This window comes from Ipomoea triloba, chromosome 6 (assembly GCF_003576645.1).
Source record: "Ipomoea triloba cultivar NCNSP0323 chromosome 6, ASM357664v1".
Classification (NCBI taxonomy): domain Eukaryota; kingdom Viridiplantae; phylum Streptophyta; class Magnoliopsida; order Solanales; family Convolvulaceae; genus Ipomoea; species Ipomoea triloba.
The window spans coordinates 17,825,971-17,836,670 of record NC_044921.1 but is presented as its reverse complement, the minus strand read 5'-3'; the positions used below and the strand labels follow the sequence as shown (position 1 = coordinate 17,836,670).

Genomic DNA, 10,700 nt, shown 5'->3' with positions numbered 1-10,700 from the left:
TATTATGGACTGTTTCGCCCATGTTTTTTGTCACAATATTATCAAATCTCGTTAAACATTCGTCTGAACTTTAATGACTTGCAATTACATATCGCTAACTAATTTACTTAAATAATATCTTCTTCTTTTTTTTTGAAATAACTTAAATAATACTCCGTATGGATTGAGTTTTTTCCACTTTTGGTCCTATGACTTTAATGTCTCCGTCAATTTAGGTACACAACTTTCATTCCTGACATAAGTAGTGCTTGACTTTGATTTATTTTCCACTTTTAGTCATTGACTTTGATTTTTTTTTCCACTTCTAGTCCTTTCAGCCTTTTGGGCGATAATTTTTAATCAGAATCAGCAAACTGTTGTGCCATTAAGAGTAAATAACGTTTAATGTATTTAGGGATTTATCAAAAGACACTTTTATCCTTAATGGCACAACAGTTTGTTGATTCCGATTAAAAATTGTCGTTTAAAAGGCAAAATAGAACAAGCAAATAACGTTTCTTTTTCCTATTTTTCTTTGATTTTATTTATAAATATATTTAGGACTTTATCAGAAGACACTTTTATCCTTAATAGCACAATAATTTTTTGATTTCAATTAAAAGTTGTCGCTCGTATGACCAAAAGGACTAAAAGTGGAAAAAAAATCAAAGTCAAGGACTAAAAGTGAAAAATAAATCAGAGTCAAGCACTACTTATGTTAGGAATGAAAGTTGTGTACTTAAATTAACAGAGACACTATAGGACCAAAAGTTGAAAAAACTCGTATTTAATTTGCAACTTCTGAAAAAATCTTTTTAGATAGTATCCGTGTCCACAATCGTTCTATCCTATTAGAATCCAATCGATCATTAAAGAAAAAAAAATCCACATTTTCCAGTTTTTCGTCACCAACGCCCCTGAGACATGAACAATGCTCCTTGGTTTTCCTTCTTTGCACCGCACTGATCCCGCCGGATTCTTGGTGTTTAGCGCAATCCCAGGTCGGAATGCTCTCGCCGGCTCTTTTCCGTTTGTTCGCAAGCAACATTACCTGAGAAAAAGCCAGCGTCTGAGCAGAGCCGGAGCTCTGAAGGACTGGCAAGAATATGAGCAAGCGGTGAAGGATAAGGACCTCACTAGAGCTCTCCGGTTCCTCAAGGACATTCCTGTTCAATCAAATGAGGAATCTTGGATTGACCCGAGTGGGTATCCGAGTGAGTTGGATTGGGCTCGGGCCGCTCGCCAAGACCGGAATTGGGAGGTTTTGGATACCTGCTTGAATGCGGATGATATGAGGCTTGTTGGGAGCGCCTACGCTTTTCTCAAAGACAGGGGCCTCTTGCCCAATTTTGGGAAATGCCGCAGTATTGGTAATCTTCTTAGTTTTCAGATTTTGTGTGTAATTTCAATATATATATATTGTTAAATGAAGCTGCAGTATAATTAAAATGATACTTTAGTTTGTTATAATGAAGTTATTGTGCTTATAAAATGAAAATGAATATAGTGCTCATATAATATATATATATATATATATATATATATATATATATATATATATATATATATATAAAATATTAGTGATGTTATAATTAACCTATTGTATGAATAAAATGAAACTGCAGAGCCATACATATATATATGTATATTGTCAAATGAACTGTGTTTTGGAATTAAAATGATAGTTTAGTGTTACTATTATTAACCTATTATATGTATAAATGAAACTGAATAGCAGAGTTTATACATATATGTATTGTCAAATGAACGTGTTTTGGAATTAAAATGATCTGGATAGCAGTGTAGTTAAAATGATATTTCAGCATTACTATAATGAAATTAGTGTTTGTGAAAAATGAAATAGATCTCATACCGTCGTCCACAGTCAAATTTGCCGCACTTACTTTAGTCACTACAAGTTTTGTTACCCACTCCCATTGACTTGTTTTGCTCATAAGATGCTAAAATGTTCCTGTCCTTGTAACCAATTTCTACTTTATTAACCTGGTTCACATGCCTGCTAGAGCCTCAATGAATTTTATGCACATGTTAGATGAACACACTTGTTCTGAAGGTAATGAGTGTTACAAAGATGAGCGTTTACTTCAAAGGTAATTGGCATTACAGTGATGTATATTTATGGCAGTTGAGATGAACTTTCACTCCTAACTCACTGAAAATGCAAAAAAAAAAAAAAACTTCTCTACCAAGTTGCATGTCCACATTTTGTATAGTCTTGGCGTTTTATGCCGTATAGATGATCTGCCTCTACCATCACCAAACAGAGGTGTGAAACTTTGTAGCTCACTAGCTCGGTCTCTGGAATAGTGATTTTGTTTTATTTCCAAGACATTAGTTGGTTTTCTGACTTTCTCTGATATACTGTTACTATTTGATCCCAATGTTAGAGAAACTTATATGTGTACCATGACTTGCTTATTGAAACAAATTTTAGGTAAGAATAACATCATTGGACTGTTACAGAGTATACTTATTTAGTTATTATTTTTGTCAAAATGTTTGCTAAAGTAGTCTCTTTCTACCATTTCACTAGTGTATCAGTGTATGTAATTAAGATTTTAACAAAGTTTTCTAATCTGTGTAGTTCTGGAAGGCCCAAGAGATGTAACACCGACCTTATTGAAGTCATCGACTGGCTTAGACGGTCAGTACATATCTGCTACTCTCGTCCTAATTTAACAGACCTATGTTCATTTTTAGCTCATCTCAAATTTTCAAGCCTATTTCCTCATGGGTTAAATGTAAATAAGATCTAATTACATGAAATAAAACTACTTAGTGTTTTGAGTTTGATATGCCATCTACTGAGGCACTTTATACGCTAATATGCATAACAAGTCTTCATGTTCATTTGAAGCTTCAGTCATGGGAAAATGTTAACAATCATTTTGGGAATCACAATTACCTAAGTATACCTTATTTAATTGTATAAATTCAAAACTGTTCCGTTTCTTGTTATCTTGTGCATACATATTTAATTTAAAAATTCACAGTGTGGTTGATTTCATGTCCAACTCTTCCCCTGTTTCAGTGGCAAAACTTTCACCCAAAAAGTGGGGTCTTTCAGGAAGCTCTAGCTTTGTTTTGATTGCTTTGCTTGCTGGAACCTCTTTTCTGGTAAATCAGGGAATTGATATCAGACCAAACATTGCGGCAGTACTGGGCCTGACCTTTCTAGATGCTACATTTCTTGGAGGTTCCTGCTTAGCTCAGATCTCAAGCTTTTGGCCTCCTTATAGGCGGCGAATCCTGGTGCATGAAGCTGGCCACCTTCTAGTAGGTAGAGACCCTTTCTATTTTCTTCTGTCAATAATCAAGGCATCAAGCTTTTATTGCATTGATCGATTGATGTGCTCAGAAGAAATTCAGGATTTTACTTATTGTTTGTAAACCGGATTAGCATATGGAGACACAATGTGCACAATCTAATCTAATATTTGTACTCCGCCTGCTTTTCCATCACTGCTATATTCTATCGAGTATTGGTGGAATATTATCCTTAATCTTGTAGTATGATAAATATGTTCTAATATGACCTTGCAGCTTACCTCATGGGTTGTCCAATTCGTGGTGTTATTTTGGATCCCATTGTGGCAATGCAGATGGGAATCCAAGGCCAGGTATCTCTTATTGTGCTTTAACTTCCCCATATTCTTTTCTGGGATACAGATTGTTTTTCGTCTCAACCCTTTACATTGCATGCCTTTCGCATCTTAAATTCTCAAGCACTGTCAATATGGAATAAGTTGCAATATTCTACTTGTATAAATAACATTTCAAACAGTTGCTATATCAAGAAAGAGCAATCTCTTTGCCTTGTCTGTTGAGCCACTGAGTTACCGTGATTTACATCCTCTGAAATGCTCTGTCAGGCCGGGGTGTGGGGGCCCTTGGGGTTGGGGATTCAACCTTTTCGGGGAAGGGGGAAGAAAGAGCAATCTCTAATCTACATGCAAAGTGTGCATGCCGTTATATCCTTGGCCTATTCTTTGCTTGTAAGAAGGTGTTGACTTGTAGTCACGACTAGGCTTGATTCATCGGTGCCATGACCATGTGGGTACACATCCTGGTGGTTTTCCACTTTTCCTTGGTATTGGTTGAGAGGATTCTTAGTTTTGCATACAATTGCGGGGATTTGTCAGGCCCATGGACCGGATACTTCACATCTATACAACAACAATAACAGTTATAATAAAGTAAAAAAGGCGGTAGAGACCTAGATGACCTCTAAATTGGTGAAAAATGAATATGGACTTCTCTTCTGCCTTCTCCTTAATCTGATGCTTCATAGGAAATTTTAAATGCAACCTTTTCTTTTTTTCTTTTTTTTTTTCATTATGGAAGTTTGAGCACCATTTGAATAGCAATTCTGTTTCAATGAACTTGATTCTATTACATCTGTAATTTCTTTGTAGCTCCATATATGCAATTCTGTTTATTTCTTGCAGGCCGGAACACAATTCTGGGATGAAAAACTTCAGAACGAGCTTGCTGAAGGCCGATTGAGTGGAACTGCCTTTGACAGGTGGATATTCTTCTGGCCTTGTTCTTTGGTTTCATTTGGGAGTAGAGGCTAGGTGCACTTGAGATATGGAATACAAAAAACATTTTCAAATGCAGGATAATTACTTTTTGGCTTGTGTAACTTAACGGCCAGGTATTGCATGGTTCTTTTTGCTGGAATTGCTGCCGAGGCTCTGGTCTATGGCGAAGCAGAGGGTGGAGAAAATGATGAGAATTTATTCAGAAGCATCTGTATTCTTCTAGATCCGCCACTTTCTGTGGCTCAGGTACTACATCTGAATATCTGATCAAGATTATTCTTAATGGCTTTCAGTGAATTGATGAATTTGGAATTCCAACAGTATGCATTTTTTTTCTTATAGATGTCGAATCAAGCTAGGTGGTCAGTTATGCAATCATATAATCTATTGAAATGGCATAAACGTGCGCATCGAGCTGCTGTTAAAGCTATGGAGGGCGGGCATGGTTTGAGCGTGATCATTAAAAGAATTGAGGAAGCGATGTCTTCCAGTAGATGAACTAAGGAATCCAAGAAATATACTCAGGTAAAGGCGATATCACACCCTCGCTGCTTCTTTGTCTGGGAGCATACATTTGATGGGAAATTCTTATAACGCAGAATATGCAAACTCGTGGAGTTAGTCTGGAAGGGCGAGAACTTCCCGAGTGCTGGTACAGATTTTGTCTTCAGTTTCGACGCTAGATGGCTTCAATTTGGCGCTGGCTGCTTGGCGTCATTGTATCATTTGGTCATTGATAGGCTAGGTTGAACTTTGTTACCACTGCAAATAGAAATATCACATAGCAACTGTCCAGGTTAGGTAGCACTAGACCTAGTCAAACTTCCTTGGATAGGAGAGATTCTTTCATAGGTGCATTGAAATTTTATATTTTATGGTTTATTAGTTATGCCAAGATCTTGTGTTTAAGCGACATCACTGTGGCTCTCCTAAATGAGAAGTCATAGGTTCAAACCCCGTGGGAGTCAATAGTACAAAAAAATGGCCAAGGATTGTGTATGTTTTGGTTTGCATAGGATTGCTGCAAGTGCATGTTGTATATATACTCTGGTTAGGGCATAAGGTTAACAATTCAATGGATCTGTGGCTCAGGGGCCAGGGCCAGGGCCCCTTACTTTCGATATAATTAAGGCGGTGTTTGGTCGGGGAGCTTTTCACCCATACGTTTTAATACTAATTACCATGTTTGTTTGCCTACTTTTGTTATCTTACTATTGGAATCAAATCATTTAGTAATTACAAAACTCATTACTCTTTTACAAAATCCACCTCATATGTGTACCGATCCACTTTCTTCCCATAGATCAATGTTTTTTGTGAGAGCTTTTAGAGTCCGTACATATGAAAGAAAGGAAAAAAAAATGGAATACTTTTTTAAGTGTGCAAAATGGAAGTTAAAGATAAGAGTGTTTGAGGAGTCAAATGATACTTTTTCAAGTGTACAAAAAGGAAGGTTAAAGATCAGAGTGTGTGAGGATTCAAAGGTTTAAATGAGTTGTTAAGAGATTACAAATCATTTGACAATTAGAGAACACAACAATGATTGTCGGGATTTTTGTCGATACTTTGAAGCGGTGTCTCTCAAGCTTGTTTTGAGATAAGTGAATCAGGTCGTTCATACTTTGGTAAGGGCAGCTCGTTCTCAAAGTGTTCCTTTTATTTGAATTTCTAACTTTCCCTCCTGTATTGAACGATTTATTTAATAAGATCTTATTTTGGTTTTTAAAAAAAAAATAGAGTTGTTAGGCTCATTTTCACTGATAATTTTTGTGAGCATTACGAGAAAGGTGACTTTTGTGGCTCATATACAAGGTTTCTGTTTTGATAACATGTGGCTCAATATATATGGAGGTGGGGCCGTGAGTATAATAGGGATTTTCTACGGAAAATTGAATGGACAAAAGCCAAGTTAGAGCTACTGCGCAGTAGGAGGGATCCCGTGGGTGTTGCGGATTATGCTAGAACCGAACGTGACCTACTTATTCTAATTGAGCAGCAACATTTATATTGGAAGCAAAGGGCAAAAGAGCACTGGTGGAAGGGAGGGGATTTAAACTCAAAATTTTTCCATAATTCTGTCAAAATGAGGAGGAGGAGAAATAAAGTGCAAAGGTTAAAGATGGACGATGGGAATTGGGTTGATAATCCTGATGATATTGGAAATGTTATGGTGGGATATTTTAAGAAATTGTTTACGGCAGAAGATGGGGAAATGGAAGAAGTATTATCATGCATTACCGCCCATGTGACGCCAGAGGATAATGTTCGTCTAGTTCGACCAGTAAGTGCTGAAGAGGTTCGCCAAGCTATTTTTCAAATGCACCTGGATAAATCACCGGGTCCAGATGGATTTGGACCGGGGTTTTATCAGCATTTTTGGGAAGTGGTGGGTGACGATGTCACTAGGTTTTGTAGGCGATTCGTGGAAACTGGTCAAATCCCCGAGAAGGCAAATGATACGTTTATTGTACTGATTCCGAAGAAAGCAAACGCAAATGATACGTTTATTGTACTGATTCCGAAGAAAGCAAACCCAGAATCTATGAAGGATTTACGTCCTATAGCCCTTTGTAACGTGTTATATAAAATCGCTGCTAAAGTTTGTGCAAATAGAATGAAGCGGATGCTTGATGGTTTGATCTCTTGTGCTCAAAGCGCTTTCGTGCCCGGTCGTTTAATTACAGACAATATCATGCTTGCTTATGAAGCTCACCATTATCTTAAACGTAAGACTCAGGGTCAAGAAGGGGTTGCGGCTCTCAAAGTTGATATGAGCAAGGCATATGACCGTGTAGAATGGCGTTTTGTGAAGGCGGTAATGATTAAAATGGGGTTTGCGCAACGATGGGTGGACATTATTTATGAAACTTTCAGTACGGTGAAATATCAAATTCTCCATGAGCAAAAGCAGTTGGGTCCGATTATTCCAGGGAGAGGGCTCCGACAGGGAGACCCGCTCTCGCCATATTTATTCTTGCTTGTTGCGGAGGGTCTGAGTGCACTCATTGATGATAGGATGCGGCGTGGGTTACTGCACGGTATGCGGGTAGCTAGAGGTGCGCCTCCGATCACACATTTATTATTCGCGGACGATTGTTTTATTTTCCTTCGTGCGAATAGGGCTGAGAGCTTGCAAATGCGTCTGGTCCTTGATACTTACTCTACTGCTTCAGGCCAACGGATTAATTTTGATAAATCTATGGTCTGTTTCAGTACTAATGTTCAACAGCAACATCGATCTGATGTTATACACATTCTTGGGGTAAGTGAGGGCGACACGGCTGGGAAATATCTGGGGTTACCGTCTATGGTTGGTCGAAATAAGAAAGCAATCCTGGATTTTATTAAAGATAAGATTTTAAGCCGAGTACGCAATTGGAACTCACGTTTTCTTTCCCGGGCTGGGCGAGAAGTGCTTCTAAAAAATGTCCTACAAGCTATGCCATGCTATGCAATGATGGTTTTTTTGTTGCCTGTCGGATTGTGAAGAGATATCGAAGCTACTTTTAATAGATTTTGGTGGACGGGATCCTTAGGAGATGGTAAGGGTATAAGGTGGAGGTCGTGGACGGGGTTGAGTGTTCCGAAGGAGAAAGGAGGAATGGGCTTTCGACGTTTGTGGGAAATGAACTTAGCTCTGTTGGGCAAACAAGCATGGCGTCTGGTCTCGAGGCCTAATTCTCTTGTGGCTCGGGTCTATAAAAGTAGGTATTATCCTCGTTGCTCTTTCTTTGATGCTACTGCAGGTAGCAACCCGTCGTTTATATGGAGAGGTCTGCTTGAGGTTCAGAATGTTATTCGTTCAGGATGTCGGAGGAGTATTGGTGATGGGAACAATACCATCATAGGGGTCGATCCATGGCTCCCAACAGATGGGGATCCTTTTGTCAGCTCAATAGTGCCTGAGTCTGTACGAAATGCTCCTGTCTCAACGCTCTTTAATAGTCAGGGATCAGACTGGAACGTGAATCTGGTAAAGGATGTGTTTAATGATCGTGAATCTTCTATTATTCTTAATATTCCCGTGAGTCTGAGTAAACCGCCAGATGCATGGACATGGTTTTGGGAATCAAAAGGCAATTATTCAGTAAAGTCCTGTTATAGAATGCTGATTGGTGAGGTTCACGATAATTATGATTGGCACAAGATTTGGAGTCTCCATATTCCCCCAAAGGTTAAAGTTTTTTGCTGGCAATTAGCTTCGTCATATCTGCCAACTCGTGATGCATTGTTAACCAAACACATTCCATGTTCGCAGGTCTGTCACATGTGTGGGGTAGTGGACGAATCTGCATACCATTTATTTGTTGATTGCCCAGTGGTTCGTAGCATGTGGATGAGGCTTGGGGTGCTGACAATAATTCATGAATATGGTAATTTTAAAGCTTGGTTTTTTGCTATGCTTACTGCTCTTCATATTGATTTAATAAGTCAGTGTGTGATGTTGTGTTGGGGTATTTGGGGCAGTCGTAATGAGAGTGTCTGGAATGGTAAAGCTTTTGTGCGTGCTGTTGTTGTGGAGTCAACATTGTCATTCCTTGATAATTGGAAGGCTGCATGCGAATCAGAGAGCATTAACCATGCAAGCCGTGGTCTTGAACAGAAATGGAAGAAGCCACAAGCTGGTAGAATTAAATTGAATACAGATATTGCCATTGACGAAGCGAATAATATTCTGGGGCTAGGATGGGTCCTTCGTGACGATGGAGGTCGGTTCCTAGCTTGTAAAGGAGAGCGACGTCCTAGCAATTATGAAGTAAAGGTGGCGGAGGCAATTTGTATTCGAGAGGCACTCAGCTGGTTAAAAGGAACAGGGATGGGAGATGTCGATGTCGAAACTGATTCTCAATTAGTTTATTTTGCTTTACGTTCAGACTCGTTTACTTCTAGTTTTGGTTTTATTATTGACGATGTGAGAGAGGTAGCATTCACGATTAGTGATGTTGACTTCTATTTTGCTAAGCGATCTGCGAATCGGGTTGCTCATGCTATTGCTAGGGAGGCCGTTTCTGAGTCAGGTTGCGGGGAATGGTTTGATTGTCCACCCTCTTTTCTGGTTGTTTGTCTTTCTGCTGATTTAATGAATTAATTTGTTTTCTTCAAAAAAAAATACAAGGAAGAGATTTGAACAGTGAGTAGTGAGCATTAGGAGAAAGGTCCTTGTGCATGTGTGAAAGGGTAGGGCAGTTAGCAGTAAGACAGTGAGGAGTAATCAAATACAAAGCACTTCACACAAGCAAATTCACATTATATTAATTTTTATGACAACAATAAGAAAGGCCCCATGCATCAAAATTAAAAAGAAACATTAAGCCCTCCTCAATAGTGGAGGTTGACACAAAACTTAAGAAAAGTGAGATGAGTTGGATGAGTGAGAAGGGAGAGAGAGAAAATTGGAGGTCTCCCTGCAAGCATGGGGATTTTGCAGAAATTGTGGGTCCCACATTTGATTGCTTTTTCGTTCCATAGGCGCGTTCTACGCAATTTGCGCGCCCGCGTAAATACTTTACTGTTTTTATTTTATTTTTTTTTCAGTTTTATTCTTTGTTTTATTTTTTACTTTTTTTTTTCTCCACCTCTTTTTCTCTTTCCTAATCACACTCCTAAAAGACTACACCAAAGTTTAACTATTGGTTGGCCTAATAGCTTATCTTCATGTTGAAAACGATTGCAAACCCACAAATGTGAGGCAATATCTTTTGAGATAAACTGTAGTATTCTTTACGGAGTTCCGTTACGACTTACGGCAACCGTTTCTCCTACTTAATGAAACGGCGTCGTTTTGCGACCATAATCCACAGTATAACGACCGGTAAGAATAGGTACATTTCCAATCAAGTTTTTTTTTTGTGATAATTTCCAATCAAATTTGTTAGATGGTTACTTAATGAACTTCATAAATTTCCGAATACCACCGTATGTATATAGTTTTCAAAAGTTAATAAAAATCTTGATTGAATACTCTGCAAGTATCTAAAATACTTTACTAACCCACTATTAACTTTTCTATTTAGTACCGACTATTTTATTATATTTATTTATCTCTTTTTTTTTTTTAATTTTAAATTTTAAACAGAAGGCCAGAAGGGTTATAGACTTATAGGTGATTCATCTCAATTCTCAGTGTTGCTATAATTTAAAAACCTCGCGATTGGT

General features: G+C 38.2%; 1 protein-coding gene across 1 annotated transcript; it reads left to right on the top strand.

The window, feature by feature from the left end:
- The first annotated feature begins 832 nt into the window (after positions 1 to 832).
- On the top strand, positions 833 to 5,741 carry LOC116022586. Its single transcript, XM_031263343.1, has 8 exons — positions 833 to 1,349; positions 2,585 to 2,644; positions 3,032 to 3,280; positions 3,544 to 3,620; positions 4,449 to 4,525; positions 4,658 to 4,790; positions 4,887 to 5,069; positions 5,144 to 5,741. Exons 1-7 carry the CDS (start codon positions 911 to 913, stop codon positions 5,040 to 5,042), a joined length of 1,191 nt encoding a protein of 396 aa, XP_031119203.1. The 5' UTR covers positions 833 to 910; the 3' UTR covers positions 5,043 to 5,069; positions 5,144 to 5,741.
- Positions 5,742 to 10,700: the final 4,959 nt, after the last annotated feature.